The sequence below is a fragment of the Sinocyclocheilus rhinocerous genome, unplaced genomic scaffold, assembly GCF_001515625.1.
Source record: "Sinocyclocheilus rhinocerous isolate Xijiao unplaced genomic scaffold, SAMN03320098_v1.1 scaffold2199, whole genome shotgun sequence".
Classification (NCBI taxonomy): Eukaryota; Metazoa; Chordata; class Actinopteri; order Cypriniformes; family Cyprinidae; genus Sinocyclocheilus; species Sinocyclocheilus rhinocerous.
In genome coordinates this window covers 783,940-805,090 of record NW_015659020.1, presented here as the reverse complement: position 1 = coordinate 805,090, position 21,151 = coordinate 783,940, and the positions used below count along the sequence as shown (strand labels likewise).

The window sequence follows — 21,151 nt, the reverse complement described above, 5'->3', positions numbered from 1 at the left end:
GTAATTAAAAGGAAAGTTGATGTGACACAGTGTTAAACGTGCCTCTGTCCCAACTTTTTTTTGGAGTGTGTTGCAGCCATCAAAATAAAAATTTGTTCATATTTACAAAATACATTTACGTTGGTCAGTAAAAACATTGGAAATGTTTTCTTTGTACTTTTGTCAACTAAATAAAAGTTAAAGAGAATGAACAAATCACAGATTCTTGATTTTATTGCATTTTTACAAAACGTCCCAACTTCTCTGGAATTGGCCTTGTATTATTTTAAACATTTAAATATGGTTCAGCCAACATGGAGAAACATATTACTGTTAATTTAATATCGCAGAGATACTATTATCGCTTTTATTAATACTTTGAATCAGTTTTTATATTTAAACTTTCAGTTTTCATTTTAATGTTAATTGTTAAAGTTTTAGTAATATATAGTAATATATCTATCTATCTATCTATCTATCTATCTAGATAGATAGATGATAGATAGATAGATATAGATACAGTATATTTCTATTTCAGTTTTAGTTTTAGTATATAAATGAGAAATGTTGACATAGGTAGGTGAAAAAAAACATTTCATATTTTATTTTACTTCAAGTAACATTATTAACGATTTTAGATTTAGTTTCAGTGTTAGATTTAGTGTACTATAATAACCCTGAAACATACTGTACAGAAAAAATTATGTAAAATGGGAAGTTATACCATAGAGAGACCCTTGCAAATCGTCAAGAGTGTGTGTAAAATATAAAATTTCATATAATTAAAAATATCAGTGTGTGTGTTACTGTATATATATATATATATATATATATATATAAATAATAATTAAGAGTCAATCTTCACAAAAACAACATAAAATTCATGACTGTTCAATTATGTATTTGTATGGCATCCCACATTCCAGACAATCGTATATTGTTAAACTAAATTAACATTTCATATTTTATTTTACTTCAAGTAACATTATTAACGATTTTAGATTTAGTTTCAGTGTTAGATTTAGTGTACTATAATAACCCTGAAACATACTGTACAGAAAAAATTATGTAAAATGGGAAGTTATACCATAGAGAGACCCTTGCAAATCGTCAAGAGTGTGTGTAAAATATAAAATTTCATATAATTAAAAATATCAGTGTGTGTGTGTGTGTATATATATATATATATATATATATATATACTATCATTTTCCTTGTGGGCACAGTTAGCTGTAATACGCTTTCCAGTACTTAATGACACCATTCCGCAAGACAGTGACAGGTTGATGGGCTATGGTTTTTTAATGAGCTGGCAATGCTGTCTGTCCCTGCTGTTCTCCCATAAAACCCAAGCTGGAGTGTGATGAGACCGGGGATTGGGGCCTTGCCATTCAGGAGAATGAATGACAAGACACTTGGGACCTGTTCTTAGGCTGCCTGTGACCGATGTCTCCAGATTTATGTGGCTAATGCTTGAAGTTAATGTCAATAATAGTGAGAACAACTGGAGTTGTGCAGAAACAGCCTCACTCTGAGGAATTACAGTTCGCTTCTTACCCAAACTTTACACCAAATTTTGACGAATGTGGCTAGCTCTAAATGGTTTTGCTCAATGTGTTGTTTTGCTAGCAGACCCATGGATGCTTTCCCATGGTACTTTGTGCATCAGTCATCATGGTTAACCATTGTTGTTTTACATGGCGCACCACAGATCATTGTTCAGCTCTTTAACGAAAATCCAATAGACAGTGTCACACAGCATAACAGACTACACCATTAATCCCTATGAGACCAGGGCGAATAAACCAAACGGGCCGCTCTGGGAACAGTGGATGGGGCGAGTATGGTTTTGAAACACACTGAATTCATTTTGGAAGGAAAACTTCAAAATAAAGTGGTGCGTTTGTGTAATCTCATGAGGAAAGAAGGGTGGTATGGTTGCATTTTGTGAACCTTGTGGTCCAAACACATGCCCCAGCTTCAGGGAGCAAACATGACAGAGCTCATGGGTTGATGCTCACCATATGGGTTCATGTGGTCACCGGGCATTTGAGGAGGGGTGAGGCCCTGCTGGAAGGGGTCGGTGCTGTAACCGTTCTCCATAGCAACCATCTGTTGTTGGGCTGGAGCCAGTGGTGTGTAGGAGTTCATCATTCCCTCCATTCGATTGGACATCACCTCTGGAAGGGGAAAAAAAAAGTCGATGTTGATCAGCCTTTGAGATATTCTCACGGTAGGGATGACTGACATCATCTCTGCGAACTGGAGAGCATAGTTAGTTTAACAACTGTACATAATGCAAAACATTAATGCTTCGTTTAGTAAGAATTGTTCTTTCTAGTGGATTGGGTTTCTCCAAAAATCAAGACTGGGTCTGGTATCTGGCCTCGAAATCAAGTTGAATTTCACGAAAACCAACAAACAAGAAACACTCTTGTTCTGTAGTGGGAGAAGACGCTGTGACACCAGCCCTATAGGGCAGTACTCTATATGAGTCATACTCAGTGCCGAGGGCTAGGAATGACTCTTGTGGCTTCCAGTCTGGAGCCCACCATCTCAGTCCTCTGCTTTTGAGTGGTGAGCTCTCGCAAGAAAGATGTCTGCATTTCATTTCTACAGGCTTCCACAAGTTTCCATTACATCTTCTACTCTGATGCAAAGACATCTGATGTTGAGTTTTACCACACTGACACTTTGCTAACCCATAATCCATGATTTTTCAAGTAAACTGAGTATCATAAAAACCCCTAAAACTAAAAGATAACTAACTAACTAACTAACTAACTAACTAAATAAATAAAGAAAAATAAAGAAAAATTAAATTAAATAAAAATAAAAATAATAAAAAATAAAAATAAAAATTATAAAAATAAAAAGTATAAAGTATTCTGTCCACCAAATCAAAAGTGGTCCAACCAACATGCAGGGAAAAATACTGTATAAATGATATATATATATATGATCATTATATATGGAATATATACAGTATATAATAGAGAGGACCAATGCAAACCCTTATGACTGTATATCAGTCTTTTAAAATATGAAATAATTTGACCTTTTTATGACAAGACAAAGCCAGTTCAGGCTGTAAAATGTCATGTGTGCAAAACATAATATTATGAAAAATAAACATAATATTTATGAATTAATATTTTATGATATTTGTAACATTTTTTCCCTTGAAAACATATTTTAAAATTACAATTAAAATACAATTCAATTGAAACTTTTCGTGATGGTGTAAAGTTGTATAAATGTGGTACAAAGGTTTTCATGATCATCCACTAAGTATGTCTTCATCCGCAAAGCTTGTTTTTTTTTTTTTTATTTAAAAGATTTTACTTTTCTTGCTTTCACTGACCCAAATACATAAAGTTGTAAGGTAGCGGTTAAACTTTGAAATACTCTTGAACCACAACATGACGCAGCAAGTCTTTTCTAGAATGTTTTCACACCAGTCACTGGCCCCATAGCTGAAACTATTGGAAAGCTGACACTTATAACCATGACAGATAGGATTTACGATAACAAATATAACGATGTATTAACCGTGGGGCTCCACTGGATGACATATTCCAGCCCAATTCCATGATTCATGACATCATGGACTACTCAAGACCGCTATGGTATTTCCCGAAGGGGAGTCTGACTTCACAAGACTTCTCAATATCTCAGACCACCAGAATAGTTCATATACACCTAGCTGTCTCTATCGAGCGTCTCCATCACCCTATCATTTTCTCTCGTTTCTCTGAGAAAACATTTCTATTGGTTCATGAGGGTAAGGTTCATGACCAAAGATGGATCACTATCTGACTTGAATTATCCCATTAAATGTGACACAGCCAAAGGCCACAAAAGTGCTGAAGCAAACAGAGAGAAACTAGTGTCAATGTGATGACTTTACACTTCTGACGTTCGACAGTGGTCTTTTTGCTCTACACAGCAGAGTCAAAGCTCCATAAATGAATGCATCGTGAGAATAGTCCAACATCGGTCTATAAAATAAAAGTATTATTGCTTGTGGTTTATCACTGAAGATGATTCAATGATCGCCTGGATTATGGCTTTGCAGGAGAGCGTGCACAAGGGGGTCTGTTCAGCAATAAAATGTCAATATAAACCCTCAGTTTTACACAAAATAAAGACAGGAAGACTAGCTTTTATCTCAAACAAAAAAAAATGTGTTTATATGTCTAGGATCGAAAATGTAAATAAAATGCACTAACAGGTCTTAAATATACTAAGAAATATTATAAGCCACATATATTCAGTGGAATTAATATGTTTGATTATTACAATTTTGCTCGGGGAAGTACAACAACAAAAATTTGCTTTAAGATATTTTTTTGATTTTTAAATGTAAATAGACTATGTGTTAAAATTAATTTCAAGGTCTTGAATTTATTAAGCAATGTTATTAGCCAAGTACATAGAGTATAGTAGGCATTAAATGTTTTGATTATTAAAATGTAGCCTTAAGTACAAGTACCTTTATCCAAGACAGCCATAGGAGGAAAATGTGTTCTCTGTATTCAAACGTTATCTCTAAAATAAAACTGCTTTACGGTTATTTCCACAGTCTCTAAAGACAAACGCAGAGAGTGAAGAAATAAATATGACTGATGGAGGAATGGACTCCACTGCCTTACAACAAATATTTGTACAGGAATTAAGACTCTTGAGCTGTAGAGGAAACATTTGTCCTCCTCCGTAGAGCTTGGAATAATATTCTTCATGTTTCTATTTTCCAGACAGTCTCATCCAAACTCATCTGTTACAGAAGCTCAGTTGGATCGTCTCAACAACATATTAACTGTCCAAAAAAGACGCTACTTGACGGATTAGCTCTTTAACACTCTCAAATGAAAAATTAGCCTTAAAAACGGTGTTAATACATGGCATGTTGCCAAGCATGACCAGAAACAGATATAGTCTTATAAATGTGAAGGCCATGAACTCAGTGAGTGTGAAGATCACAGACACACAATGGCTCATCCTTTGCGCCCGGCTGCATGGCAACTTGAGACAGCTGGTTTACTGAAAGCGGGATTCTGGGCCACTTCCAGCAAAGGAGGGAACGGGGTGGGTGGATCAGTCAAAGCGGAGGCAACTTCAATGCGCTTATGTTGTAAATTAATTCGTCCACCTCCACGCTTCCTCCTCACACAAGAGCTGCACTCGTTTTTCGACCTAATCTACAGCGACCAGGGGTCATCGCCTGTGTCGCTCACCCTGTTTTTGGGAGGGTGGACACGACTCATACGGCAAGGGTTGATGTGGATGGAGGTCAATTGGGATACCTCACTTTCTACCATTAGATATTCTTTTAAAAATTTTACTTTGACCACAATGTCTAAGTTATTAAGCAAAACTGCCTATAAGAAGACAAAACCTTTTACGATTTATGCAAAATAAAAGTTAAAATGAACAAAATTGGATAAACGTTTAAGTAAATGTTAATTTAATGTTAATGATAATTGCGACTTTTTATCTCACAATTCTGACTTTTTTTCTAGTAATTGTGAGATATAAACTCACAACTGCAAGTTATAAGGAAAGAATTGCGAGATATAAAGTCGCAATTGCGAGCAAAAACTCAGAATTGCAAATCTCGCAATTCTGACTTTATAACACGCAATTGTGAGTTAAAGGGATAGTTCACCCAAAAATGAAAATTCTGTCATTAATTACTCACCCTCATGTCGTTTCAAACCCGTAAGACCTTCGTTCATCTTCGGAACACAAATGTCAGCCGCGTCACGCCGGATCTGTTGTTGTGATTTGATCTGAACGAAAACAGCGTATCCGTGTGACGCAGCTGACACAGAACAGCATACGCTGTTTACGTCCAGCTGATATTCTCCAAAATGGCGCTACAGGGTGATGCGGAGGAGACGAATTGTTGAATAAAGTCGTTATTTTATTTTTCTTTTGCGCATAAAAAGTATTCTCGTAGCTTTGTATAATTGCGGTTGAGCCACTGATGTCACATGGATTATTTTACCGATCTCCTTGCTAAGTCTCTGGACTTGGGAACATTTCAGTTGTATTGCTGTCTATGCAGAGTCAGACAGCTCTCAGATTCCATCAAAAATATCTTAATTTGTGTTCCGAAGATGAACGAAGGTCTTACGGGTTTGTAACGACATGAAGGTGAGTAATTAATGACAGAATTTTCATTTTTGGGTGAACTAACCCTTTAAGTCAGAATTGTGAGATATAAACTCGCCAGTCTGAGAACATATCAGTCTTTTTCCCCTTCAGAATTGGACTTTATAACTCGCAATTGCGAGTCAGAATTGTGAGAAAAAAAGTCAGAATTGTGAGATACAAACTCGCATTTGCGAGAAAAAAAAGTCAGAATTGTTTTTATTTCGACTTTCTTGCAGTTGCGAGTTTATATCCCGCTATTCTGACTTTATAACTTGCAATTGTGAGTTTATATCCTGCTATTCTGACTTTATAACTTGCAATTGTGAGTTTATATCTCACAATTCAGAGAAAAAAAGTAAAAATTTAGAGTTTGTATTACACAATTCTGAGAAAAAAATTAAGAAATTCGAAATGTAAATTTGTAATAGCCAGAAAAAAAATAAAAAATCAGAATTGTGAGATAAAAACTCGCAATTACCTTTTATTATTTTTATTTTTTGCAGAAATGGGCTTCCATAGCATTTAAATTGTTTTAATATGTAAAATTCAATTCCACAGGATTCTTAAAATGCAAAAACAGTCTACAGATTGGAGATACTGTAAATGCTATTCATTTATGTTGATTTCCGTCTTTCTGTGGTATTTTGGACCTATGCGGTTGCCTTTAGGTTCATGTCAGGACATTTTACCTTGGCCCAGCCTTTGGGAGTTCTGCTGCTCCTGTTGCTGCTGCTGTCTCCGCGCCAACTTCTTCATCTGAAAAAATAACGATAAAAGCACAATCAGAAAACTTCGCGACTCCCCAGACCAACTCTCGGCTATCTAAAGAGAGATGCTCCTTGTTGTTCACCTCTGCTTGAACTACGCCAAGCTTGATCTGGCTGCATTATATTATCCACAGCCTTTTGAAGATAAAATCAGGGCTCTGAGGTGGCTTTCAGACACTAACGTAAGAGCAGGATGGATGTGAATACATCTCTCTCGAACTCTTGGGGAGTTTTTTGTGGAATGCGTCGAGAGGTTAAGCTTCAGGCAGATAGCGACTGAGATTTGCTGTCTAGAGCCTCGCTTGCTTTTTCCCTTTTGGCAGCAGTTGCGAGGAGTTTAGTGCGTTGTTGGAGGATTACTTGAAAATTGTTGTATTATCTGGTCCTTGGATGTACATTATCAGGTTTGTGCGGGTAATACTGGATGATTAATAAGGTAGTGTACAGGGTCTGGACTCACCTTAGCTCTTTGGTTCTGGAACCACACTTGAACCACGCGAACGCTCAAGCCTGTCTCTGCAGCCAGCGTCTCTCTTACCTAGAATATACAACAAAAATCGAGTCTGTGTAATATATGGAAGGCCATTTCCACCTTAGAGTGTTTTTTTTTCTCATTATTGTGTCTTTATTTCAAAATATATTTCTTAGAACTAAATCTCAAAATGTTCCCGTAAGTGCAACTTGACCTCACAATTGCAACCTCATATCTCACAATTGCTACTTTTCCTAGTTAATTTGACCATTTATTGCAATGTGACTTTGCATCTCACAATTGCAACTTCATATCTCAAAACTTTAACATAATTGCGACTATTTCTCACAATTGCAATTTTATTTCTTACAGTTGAGGCTATCTCACAATGTTACAGTAATTATTTATTAAAACTGCGACTTCAAATCTCAGTTGCAATTTCATATTATTTCACAATTGCGGTGTTAACTGCAACTTGTCACAGTCTTTATCCCATGTAATTGTAACTATCTCTTACAATGTTACAATGTGGCTATATCTCTCAATTGCAACTGCATATCTTGTAATTGTGATTTTTTTTCTCATTTTATTTTACGTAATTGCAACTTGATATTTCATAACTGTGACTTCATAAACCATGTCATTTGTTTTTTTTTTGTAATTTTGACTATTTCTCACAATTACAACTTTTTTCATAATTGTGACTTTATATCTCACAATGTAACTATGTTACAGTGTATATCATAACTCTGACAAAAAATTTCAATCGCAACTTCCTATCTCACAATTGCGTCATTAATTGCAACTTTCAAGTAATTGTGATATCACAACTGCAAATTTATATCCCACTATTTCTTATTTTAAACTTCATCTCATAAATACCCATTTTTATTTTCTCTGAGTCGCAAATGACTTCGATAGAAAGATGGTGTTCAAGAGATGGAGGAAACTGATCTCACCTTTCGGCAGGGTTTGGAAGAAACCTCGAAGGATGCCTTGAATGCACGTCTCTGCTGCGTGGTGAGGATGGTACGCGGTCGCTTGGGTCTTCTTGGGTCTTTCCCATCATCTCCCTTCCCGGTTCCTCCTGAGCCCTTCTCCGGCTTGATATTCAGCTCCTCATCTTCGCTTTTCTCTGGAAAGAAATCCATCATTCACAGGAATCAGTACTTACTTTTAAAACTCTGCAACTTTTTAGACAGCCTACTGATAAATAGATGTTTTTGTTCTTTTCAATTTTAAGAGATTCAGTCACAGTGCATCCATAATGAAAGGAGACACATGTGGTTTTAATACTTTTGTTATCAATTTATTAGTGCATGAGTGGGCCACATCCATTGCAAAACGGCAATTCTGACTGTGAAGTATGTGAATTTGTCATTGGACTGGACATTGTGTCATTTAAAATGAATAGCGCACGGCTTTGGCTCTTTTACACTATATAAATCTTTGATAAGAATCCAACACACAGCAGATGCAACATTTTGGGGAAGGTATGAAAGTGGAGTACATATGGGAAATGAGGTCTAATATCCAGGGGAAGTGAAACAGACAGCAAAACCACAAATTCAAACAGTGAACATGCTCGCAAAAGAGCAGAATTTAAGCTAGCCAATCCAAAAAGTTCAATATCTCGCCTCATATCACAAAATGTACACTGCCTGTTCATATGAACTAATCAAAGTGTCTCAATTAGTCTAAGGTGATCCTCGGGCGGGTTAATCAAGCCTGCCCTGTGTCGTGATAATCTCTCTCAGTAGGTCCAGCTAATGTGCCATATTCACAAAATGGCTCCTGGCTTTCCTACTGTAATTATTATAGTCAAACGGGGGATTAGCTTTATTGTTCAGTGGGTGGAGGTTTCATCCAATAAGCCACATCAGCTTGTGTTTAATAGAATAATAATAGTAATTAAAAAAAAAGGTGCCAAACCCCATAACGTGGCCTGGTTCGAAAGTTAAAAACCCAAATGGGCACGTTCCCAGCGTGACTGTTTTTCGAGATTAAGGGCTTCTGCAATTTGGCACTAGTGGCTTTTGTGGCATCAGCAGTGAACATCTCTGGCGATTAGGCCTGCAAGTGGTTTGGCTTTTTTAAGTGATCAGCAGGAGATACAAACATGATGGGCTGATTCGGTCCTCTCTCTCATCTGTTTCTGATCTCTTTTTCTGTGGTGTACTGCAAACTAAACGAATTCTTAGAAATTACACTTCACTTCTTGCATTCAGGTCAACTTAGAGACATTAAACAAACATACCAAAAAAAACGTACTAGTGAAGAATAGAAAAGAGACAAATGTCCCAGAAAGTTGACGCAGTCTTGCTGAAGCATCTGACAAATTTCTCTGTGTTTGAGAGAGTGGGCTGTGTGCGTGTGCATGCGTTTAAATGAAATCCACATGGGGATGGTAAAAGTGAGGCTTGGTGAGATGCCTCATTACGGTGAAGTGAGGGAAAAGGAGTCTGAGGGGCTGATAAGAAGTGAGCAGGGCCTAAAATCCTTCTTGTCACTCACAGAGATTCAAGCTCTTCTTCTTTCCAGCAACTTAACTTGCCCACATCAGACAGCACAGTGTGGCTTCTCTCTGTCAGAACTGCTCTTCATCTGCTGGATGTTGTTTAAAGGGGCCATATTCTACACTTTTGTGTGTTTTTTTTTCCTCTGTAGAACACAGAAGAATATATTTCTAAAAATGGGTCTAGTGTTTTCTGTCCATACAATAAAAGTCAATGTTTTGGCATTCATTGTATGAACAAAAAACAGTTGAAGCATTCTTCAAAACACCTTCTTCTGTGTTGTACAGAACAAAGAAAGTCTTCTGAAACTCCCCTAAAAATATATTCATGAATACGCTGCTGGCATCATGGTCTGTGGTGTATAGATTAGTATTCATACCTGAATCTGAGTCATCAGGGCTGACAGAGCCGAGGAGGTCTTTCTCCCTCTCATAGTCGCTCTTGCACAGCAGCTGTCCGTCCTTCAGTACAAACTCGTCCCCTTTCCTCAGCTGTCGGTCACATACACAGCAACAGAAGCAGTTGAGGTGGTATACGCACTCGAGTGCACGCATCACAAACTCTGTGGGGGCGATTTTCTCCAGGCACCCGCTGCATTTGGTCACAAATAACCTGAGAAAGTGACAGAGAGAAAGAGAGAAATGTGAAAATGATCAAAAAATCTGAAAAGACATAAGGTCAAAATTTAGCTCTAAATCGACACTACCGTTCCAAAGGTTTGGGGTTGGTAAGATGTTTTCGAAGCTTCTTAAGGTCTTTGCACACCGAGTTAGAAATTCTCGTCTGAAATTTTCGCACGCACGACCTCACGTTGTGTCAATGACGTTCACACACTTGCTTCCAAAACTTTCGTCTGTCATAAAAAAATTGGGATCAGGTTCGGTTTTCTGCATTTTCGCATCTGTAGCAAGCATTTTGATAGGAAAGGATGATGAATACGAAAGAAAAAAAACGCATACGAAAATTACGTACTCAGTGTGCAAGGACCTTTAGAGTCATTTAAGCTGGATTTATGACACAAACAATTGAATTCTGTCATATTTACTTTTCAAATAGTTGCACTACTTTCATGGTGGAAAAACAAGCAGCATACATGTTTGAAATGACATGACAGTGTGTAAATAATGATAGAATGGACATTTTTTTGAGTGAACTTCCCCTTTAAGAGATTTAAAAATACAGTAAGAGTAAAGCATCAGAAGGCATCACAGCAAGGGGGCAGGGGGCATGAGGTTGAGCCCCAGAGCGATCTGCTTTGACACTGGCTCATCTGTTAATGCAGCCTGGATAACTCCTCAACGCTTCAGCAGAACCCAATGGAAGGAAATACGGGATCACCTCTCGACCCAACGCACCAGCAAACCTCAATCAGCGGTGTGGGCCCTCAGCTCCACTGGCTTTATCCCGCTCACTGCAGTGATTAGACAGGCTCCAGCGCCAATCACACAATGCTACTGAAACGGGAAGTTATTTCTTAGGAAAGAGATGGCTTAAAAGTTTGTTTTGTGAGAGATTTCTACATTTTTTTGTGATTAGACAACAACCTGTTGATCGGAGAAAATAAAAAATAGCATAAATAAAATATTAAAATAGAAACAAAAATATTTTTTCACTCATATTTAATGCAAATTTACACTATGTTGCTATGAACTCTTCTCCTGTCAGATAAACTCTAAAATCATACGCTATGCCACAATACATGTCTGTTTACATAACAGACCGCAGACACCCCCGCAGCCTTCATTTCCTCCTAACGGTGTCGATAAAATCCTTTTGGTTTCATTACAGGCAGAGATATTACCCTCTCGCTCTCATCTTGTGAGGTTCAGCGGGAGCCCACCTCTACAGGAAGCGGGTGTATGACAGTGTCCAGCCCATAAAAGCTGATTTATTAGCCTTGGTTCTTTTGTTTGCTCTGGCTGGTAGGACAGCTGCCCCGGCGCTTGTGTGTATCTCTGCATTTCATCTGTGGCATTGTTCATCGGGAGGGAGAGACAGGGAGAATGCCCATCATCATCATATTCTGTTGATGGTGGACAGGGTTGGATGACAGTGATGAATATGTGTTAATATGAGTTCAGATGAATATGTGTAAATATGGTGGGTTTTGTGATGGTAATTTCATTGTGAGATGGTGATGGGGGACTGATAATGACAGCCCGCTGGACACATGACCAGCTGCATCGCTGTTTGTTGGAGTTTTGTATAGCTGGGTATTTTTTTGTCGCGACTGTCGTTTTGCATGTCAGACTTTCTATGGGCGTCCTTTGAGATGTCACGAGAATAAAACGATGTGGCATACAGTGGAATCATCTTGTCATTTATGGAGCAGCATCATTATTAATGCTGGAAAATAACTGGCAAATACTCATTGGCAGATACTGTAGGTTTTATGTACTATATTATGTACTATTTTAATCATTGCCGTTTCTGTTAAACTGTATTTTACTTCATTTAAATGAGTTTATATTTTATATTTAGTTCATATTTATATTTACATTTTCAAACTGGTGTTCCAAAACTTGAAATAAATGTAAAAAATTAAATAAAAATAAATAAAGTCAAATGAATTATATATGAATATAAAATAAGGATTTTTATACTAAATATATATATATATATATCATATAATTAATAACTTGAGTTGGTTAATATTTTCTAATCACATGACAATATATATAGTTTAATTTGGCTTATTATTAATTATTTAAAATGTAACATCATGTTCTCTTAATAATGTTATGCTTACTATTAATGGGATTAATAAATGGGATTTTATTTTAACTCCTTCACAAGTGGGTCATCATATTTTGGGATCTTTGGGATCAAAAACTTTGAGAACTCAGTTTTTTGGGAGAATAACAATATGGTTACTGGCATTAACACGCTAAACATAAGCTTATAATCTTTTATTTATTGTGGGACAACAAGAAGATTAGAAGATTTTTATTTGCCATTGGAAAACTATTAATCCCAACTAAACTGTTGGCATGCAAACAACTCTCTTGTGTTTGTGGGATATCCGTCTACCTGGCTCCTTTCTCCAATCTGAATCACGGCCTGATCTGTTGTGGTCACTCCCAATTGTTCAAGCAATTACGTCCATACAGATTTCATTAATCACATGAAAATAGAATTATTTTCCCCCCACAAATCAAGTATTGAGCAAGTATTGAAGATTAGCATGGTTGTAATTTTTGGCACGAAGACCACAGCGCTGTGATTTGATCTTGTGAAACATCTGTAAAGAAGATGAGTTGGTAACAATAACAAGATGATTTTGCACATTCCATCATATTTATGGAGTTTTTGCTGTCTAAACACATCCAAACACTCACAACGTTCGCATGGCTGACGTAATATTTTGGCTAGATTAACCAGTTACACGCCGGATCTGTCAAACAAGTCAGACAGAATAATGAATCTGTCATCATGACTCAGTTTGAATCCAATGTTCATTCAACAATGCGAATCCTCGTCAAAGACTCCAGGGCGAAAAAGGCCGGAAAGCACAGGAAATGAACCCTATTGAGAAGTGGTGACACTTTCCAGTTTCGCCCGCTCACCTCGACGCCGCTCCGCTCTCAGGATCCTTCTCATCCAAATGAAAACATTCCCTTTCATCCGCCTCTTTTCTTCTCACCTCCTTTTTCCCCACCCGTTCTAATCTTGTAAGCCATTATTTTTCTATTTCCCCTCTCTGTCACTTTGCATTATTTTTGCTGCTGTAATTCCCATTTGTTCCTTCTGGAATCTTCCTGTCCTGGCTTTGTCCCGGCATCTAATCCGGACTTTTTGGCTGTCGTCAGCCCCCCTGACCCGTTCCCCATTCTCAGCGGGACCTCTGATGGAATAGCCACGCATGACGCCCCTACTATAGAAACCACACCTCTGCAGGAAGGCGACGACTAACTTTTCGGATGGGCAGAGAAAGCCTTTCACAAGCTGGCAGCAGAAGTAAATCCTTCTTGGAGGAACAAGGGGAATTAGCAGGGAGCAGTGGAGTAGGGATTTAACCCTACCCCTTTTTTTCCTTTTGAAAGGCACAGTCACTTCAACTCCCACTGATCGCCACAATCAAACAGGGCAGAGGCGGGGGGTAACAAAAAGAGAGAGAGGGAGGCGGCCGGGATGAGGGGGGTGAAAGAGAGCAGCCCAGTGAATGACACAAGCGCTGGATTGTGGAGGAGCCCCTAATCCCACTTTAATACCTTTCCAAGTTCAGCGCCGAAAGAATGCGCTTTAAAACAACACCGCAGTGTGAGCAGGCGAAGGCCGACCGGGGTGGGGTCCTTGGTTGATCTCAATCCCCCGTAACATTACCTGATTAGCCTGGGTGAGCAACGGAGTATGGGTACGCAGGGGATGAGCGGACCGAACGTTAGGACAGACATAAACAACGACAGCGCTTACTGGGATGCCGCACGTCTTCTGGAGGGGATTTCTGTCCTGTGGTTTGAGATGAAAGCTGAAGAGAGACTAGAGAGTAGAATCCGTCAGATGCATCTCCACATCTGGGCCTTTTTAATAAACCTCTACAGTGAGGGAAAGTACTACCACCGCACACAAAACACAAGATCTACAGATCCCAATTTTTCTCCTATTGGTCTCAAGGAGCAAAAAAGAGTCTGAAGAAGCATGTACATTATTGAGCTGCCTTATAAAACACCTAAAATAAATAAAATAAATACATTAAATAAGTAATAATAATATGTTGTTATAAACAAATATGTCAAATAACAAATAAGCAAGCAAACAAACAAAAAAAAACCTTATATGGAACATTTTAATATACTCTATCCATGCTATACTGAACAATACCAATAAAAACGACATTTTATATGCTTATGCTTTGAAATAAATATCCATTTTAATCATTTGCGAAGTAAAAAAAAAAAAAATTCTGGAATTAGGATAGTGAACAAAGCAGCATATATACAGTACCTATATATGTATCGTTCACTGATAAAAATTCATTGCGACAAGCTCAGTAAAAAAATTTTATCCAAGGTGGCGTACAAAGTGAAATGATTATAAATAAACATACATTTCATTCAAAACTGAGTCAAAAAGTGTCCAAAACATTTTGAACAACTCTAAAATTGCTTATTTTACCCAATTTCTGTATGTGCTATGCATTTTAATGCTCATCAAGAGTATTGTGGTGTTAGCTTAGCAACATGCTAACACTAAACTACTGAAAACAGGAGGAGTCAAGTTATCAGTGCAGAGTTGCTATGTAGTTGCCTATGTAGAACAAATCAATCCATAGAATTTTCATTCTAGATGGAAGGCATAGTAAGCAATAGACTGCAAGGCAGCTGACTGAGTTTTGATTGTGGATACTATGAGGAGAGTGAATAATGTGTGTGAATGATGAATTATAAAGCCAAGACTACATATTGAGTCATTAAGACAAATTATAACAAAAAAGGGGAAGAAAAAGACAGACCAAACAGAATTGGGGGGGGGGGACTTTAAAGTCCTTCAGACACCCAATTTGTTTGTCCTGAGGATGTACACTCCCTAGCAAAGACCTGAGCGCACAGATTAGCAGATAAGACCCTCGCATTTGGATCAACGGACACAATTCAGGCATCGCCGTGCCAATATTGATTCAGACCCTCCCAGATCCAGACCCCACGAGTCAAATCAGAGATAATCCACACAGATAACTTCAGAAAAGATCATTATCTGCTTCCAGACTCTCACAGTCCAGTGTAATCGGCAGAAGAATCGGTATTCACGCACCAAGACTGCATGTTTGGTGAGAAGAAATGTCCACCATTGGAATCTTAGAGCAACAGGTAGCAGATATAATTCAATAAATTTTACAATTAAGTAAAATTAAAACAATTAAAATAAAAGAAAATTATTATTAAGAATAAATATTATACAGATTTTTTTCCCGTTAAATAAAAAATAATAATAATGGTTTGAATCTGGCATGCGCTATGTCCCAAACTCATTACCCTATACATTACATTCAAAAGCACCCAAATTCCTCCACGTTTTCCTTGTTTTCTGACATGACATTTTGTCTACAGGGTGTCTGCGCCTTGCACGGACAGAGCGTTTGACAGCTCATCAGAGGAAGATATTTCTGTGAAAAAAAAAACGTCTAGGCCTCACCTTCCAATTCCTCTCAGAACGGTTGCCGTAGGAGTACGCGCTTTCTCTTTGAACAGCTTATGAACAACTTAAAGTGTGACAACATCTTAAAGCTTTCATCACATGTTGGCGATGATTTCCCGACCACTAAAGGCCTTCCCTCAATGCCTCTAACTCGCTGATAAGGATCACATACCCAGAGGAGATTAAAGATGAGTCTAGAGAAGGGAGAGAGGTGTGGGGGAGTGTGCGTCTCGATAATCGTCGTACATTTAGCAACACATGCTCTCATCCCCACCTATCCTCTCGTCTGTACTGAACATGCATGGGAACGAAAAAAAAAAAAAGCCTGTAACGATTTCAGAATGGATTCTTATGTCACCACATTTCCATCAAAGGCTCTGTCTAACAGCTGTAAACAATCACTTTGCCTCTCGTCTTTACTGAACATGCATGGGAACGAAAAAAAAAAAAAAGCCTGTAACGATTTCAGAATGGATTCTTATGTCACCACATTTCCATCAAAGGCTCTGTCTAACAGCTGTAAACAATCACTTTGAAGACAGTCAGTCCCCCCAGGCTTCTTCAACCGAGCCCCCCAGGCCTGCGATGTGTTCTGGTCATGTCAATCATGAAGACACGAACGCTGAGGTGTTTGTGAGGGGGGGTCAGTTGAAGGAGAGTTGATGGACACTGCGTCTGGGAGCTACCTGGTTACAGGCTACATGGCTTCTATGATCTTTTTTTTGTTTGTTTTTTTCATCTGTGACATGGATCTTGTCTCCTGGATACCAACACAGAAAGAGAGCTCCAAAGAAAAGTGAGAGAAAACAGTTTAGGGCAGCTTCACAGTTACAAATTAGAAGTGGGACAAAAAAATCATTTCTGAATGCTGCATATTCTTTGGAAAAATTATTCTGATATTGTATTTTGCATTTTTGAACATTTGAGAGTTAGGTCTACAGCATATGATAGGTACAGCAATGTTGTATAACATTTTATGGACTTTTGTTGCATTTCATTCTGCTTAAAAAAATCTGCACATGTAATGCATTCAGGAAAATGAAGTGCTCTTTCTTCCTGCTCCACAAAATTAAAATATGATCAAATATATAAGCTAAACTACATATAGGTGACATTGCAATCTATCTATCTATCTATCTATCTATCTATCCATCCATCCATCCATCCATCCACCCACTTACTTTCCACACAAATTCTGGTTGCGCTTACATGCTGCTGGTTATACTGTACATTTTGCAGTTTATAATCGAAAAGACTATAAAATTAAAGTACATTTATATTACTTAAGTAAATATGAGCACTAAAAATCAGCATGTGAAACTGAGTACAACTCCAAGCCAATATCATGACTTGGTTGTGAACGACCAACATAGATAAAGTTTATACTGGTTTAGTGTGCCATAAAATCTTTGCTCTTTAATATTCTTTAAGAATAACTGCAACGCTTCTACCATTTTGGGGGGTGAGATTAAATGCAATTGATCATAACTCAAGTCCTTAAACTTTAAACACAGACTAAAAAATGCAGTTTCATTAGACAAATACCATAATCATTAAAGTAAAACTTCTCTTTAATAATCCATGAGGAAATGGGCCTCTATTACTGCTTAGTATCAGCGATTCTCTTCGGCGTGGAGAGATTACAGTGTGAACTAATGAAGGCAAATAAAGAGTATCTTCACCACGCTCCCCTGGGCAAGCTCAAGTCAACGCTAAGAGCTGCTTAATCACCTCCCTCTCTATACTAAATTAGCATAGTAATGGGCTTTAAATTGAGGCTCTTTGTTTTTTAATTAAACTCCCAGCAGGTAAAAGTAAAACACATTAGAGGAGAATATGCACCTTCATTACTGGCCCAGAGGTGTTTTCCTCCATCAAACAATCTTTGGGCTCTTTTTCTCTTGAGGAACACTGAGGGAAGATCTCAGAAGACACGTTTCATCTCTCACTTTGTCCCCTGTTCGTTTAAAAAATCTATCAAATTAGAAGCAAACTGTTTTTGAAGCTTGTGGGGTGTTGATGATATGCCTTGTGGCTAACAAATGGCTCATAAGCCGCGGTATGAGTCACATCCCAGCTAAGAACTTCGTGTGATCATCTACCTCGCCGTGATGGAAAAGCGGATTTGCCTAGACAGGTTCTCCTTTGGTCTATGACACCATTGTCTTGTGCATCTAAGAATGCTGGGAGGTTTTTAGCGCAGGTAGGTGGCTGGCTGGCTTCAGGGATTGTTATTCATATTTGTTTTGCAACAGCTGATTTATTACCCCACAGAATTCAACACCTGAATTGTTATACGGCGAGCACATGAATTCCCACAATCATGAATCTGCCATTTAAGACTATTGAAATGAACGTTGAGCATCACAAAACATCTAATCACCGCAATCAATGCGACGAGGATGCGGATCGATGTCGCTTTATGCTCTGAAGAAATCCCCAACGCAGCTTTACGGCCATCAACATCGTCATCATACACAATTTGACTGGTAACTCTCATTATACAACATATTTCATGTTCAATCTGTGTTTTCGAGTGTGCTTTAGATCCAAAAACACATGTGACGTTTGAGGACTTAAATGAAATCAGTGCCTCAGGGTTCTGTCCTACTCTTTTGGAAAGTGGTTACGTGACATGTTAAATTTTCTCTTTCTGTTCACAGAAACACATGTTTCGTGCGGCTCCTGACAGGAAAATATTCCACGCGTGGCTGAACGCCCTTATTAATCTGACAAACTGAGCTGTATCACAACGTGAGGAGATGTATTCAAAAATACGATGCGTTTTCTACCTGGTTGAGCGGTTAAGTTATTGTCAGGCGTGATCATCAAAAATGCTTTCTGCTCCGGTGAACTTAAAGACGTAGTAACTTGAGGGGTCATTTGCAGATGTAGGAGGCACGGCTGAGGGAGAGTATCAGTGTCCAAACATGTCTACACACTTACATCAATGCCTCTCAGCGAAACATAGGGCCAAGTGCAACATTCACAGGCTGAGTTAACACAAATCAAGCTGTCTTAACATATTTCTGTGAGAAAATTTGGGCTGAAAAGTCAGTCTACTGGTCAAACATATCTGGAGACACAGTATCTCTAATTCCGCCTTGCTGTCTATACTATCACTGAACCTCATAAATGACTTTTGAACACTCTCCACAGGCAACAATTAGCATGACTCCTAATTCATTTCAATAAAGTTTAATGTTAGCATGTTGCTAAGCTAACACCATATTCTAACTACACAACTATCCATTTCAATTACATGGAACATTAAATATGTTATACCTTATATGTAAATGATACACGTCTGGATTGAAATCAGGCAACAATTAGCATGACTCCTAATTCATTTCAATAAAGTTTAATGTTAGCATGTTGCTAAGCTAACACCCTATTCTAACTACACAAATATCCATTTCAATTACATGGAACATTAAATATGTCATACCTTATATGTAAATGATACACGTCTGGATTGAAATCTAAGTTTATTTACAATCAACATTTTGCCATGTCTGCCATCTTTATTTTTTTCTCCAAGATTGCATTCTGGGATTGCCTTTTCCACTAATGCAAATACTGCCTTTACCTCATGGAACAGTCTCCACATTTATCATGCCTTGAAAGCTGTCTATTTAGGCAGCACATTAGGTTTTGGAACAAAGCAATGATGCAGAAAATCTGACCACGTTACACCAATATACGCTGTCCAAAGTTTGGGGTTGATAAGATTTTTTTATTGTTTTTGAAAGAAAACAATTGCATTTATTTGATCAAAAACAGTAATATTGTCAGTAATATTATGACATTATTTTCTATATATTTCAAAATGTGTTTAATTTCTGTGATGGCAAAGCTGACTTTTCAGCATCATTACTCCAGCCTTCAGTGTCACATGATCCTTCAGAAATCATTCTAATATGCTGATTTTCTGCTCAAGAAATATTTATTATTATTATCATCAATGTTGAAAACAGTTCTGCTGCTTACTATTTTTGTGGTGATACTTTTGGATGAATAGATTATATTTTTGGATGAATAGATTTTTGTAATCTTAATGACCCCAAACTTTTGAACGATATGGGGATAAAGAAAAAAAAAATCATCCTTCAAAAAGATTGAAGGATGAGTGTGGAGAGATGGCTGCACTGATATGAAAAGGACAGCAGGACCGTGAGCGGTGGAGGTTGAGTACACAGCTAAGCCTGGGCATCAGGCAGACAGGTACACAGTGTGTGTTTGGACAGCTGTAGATCTCCAGTGAGCATGTTCAATGCAGAACCACAGCTCCTATGTACAAAGAGACAGTGCTGCCTCTCACAAAACATGAAAGAAAAGGGGGATTGAGTGGGCGTGAACACGAGGAACTGTATGCAAGATCTGACCCATCTGAATCTGATTTACAAATAAGCATAAAATGCTGAGAGTTTGGAGAATCATCGGTTGCTTCATGATAATGCTGATTACAAGTTTAGATCAAACAGCATTCAAATCCCTTCTGAAAACAAAAAGAAAGATTAAACCATCTTAAGGTGGTCTGATGGTTTGATGGTTTAAGGTGAGAATTTGAGCACCTTTTACCTGGTTAGGTTGACCAGCTAAACACTTTTAGCTCCCTGTTGATAAAAAAATGACACTAGTTTGTATTTAGGCTGGTCTGGTATCTACTATTTAGCTAATTTAACTGGTTGACCAGCTGGTTTCCTAGCCTGGATAGTTAAAAACATGCTCAAAACCATCAATAAAGACCAGCCTAATGAGTTTGGCCAGGCCAGGAGACCATCCTATACATCTTAAGACCAACAAACCAGCTTTTTAGCGGTCTCTTTCAGTAGGAGAAATGACGAGATTCATAGATATAAAGATCAGTGAATTTCCCCCTTTTAGCATCTCCCAAACTCTTTGTCATTGTGCTACAGCGTGTTCCCTTGTAAAGGAGGCAGAAGTGCGTGAGTTACGGGCAGACCTCTGCAGACTGCTCTGCTTCTCATCACAGCGTTCTGCTCTGTAACTTAAGCCTGCAGTAATGCTCATCTCCTCTCTGGCCCCGTTGGAGACCTGACATCTTTACAGCACATGCACTGCAAATGAGAGACCATCTGAAAGAGAGAGAAAGAGAGAGA

At 38.1% G+C, this 21,151-nt stretch overlaps 1 protein-coding gene across 2 annotated transcripts in view; it reads right to left on the bottom strand.

Annotated features, from left to right (window-relative positions):
* Positions 1-21,151, bottom strand: part of lmx1bb (LIM homeobox transcription factor 1, beta b) — a 65,790-nt gene that overhangs the window by 2,497 nt on the left and 42,142 nt on the right. For both annotated transcript variants that reach the window (XM_016531821.1, XM_016531822.1), the window contains 5 exons: positions 10,273-10,505; positions 8,337-8,512; positions 7,366-7,443; positions 6,828-6,894; positions 2,001-2,159 (listed from right to left, as the gene is read on the bottom strand). In XM_016531821.1, coding sequence (XP_016387307.1) covers positions 2,001-2,159; positions 6,828-6,894; positions 7,366-7,443; positions 8,337-8,512; positions 10,273-10,505 — 713 coding nt within the window. The remainder of the gene's footprint in view (positions 1-2,000; positions 2,160-6,827; positions 6,895-7,365; positions 7,444-8,336; positions 8,513-10,272; positions 10,506-21,151) is intronic.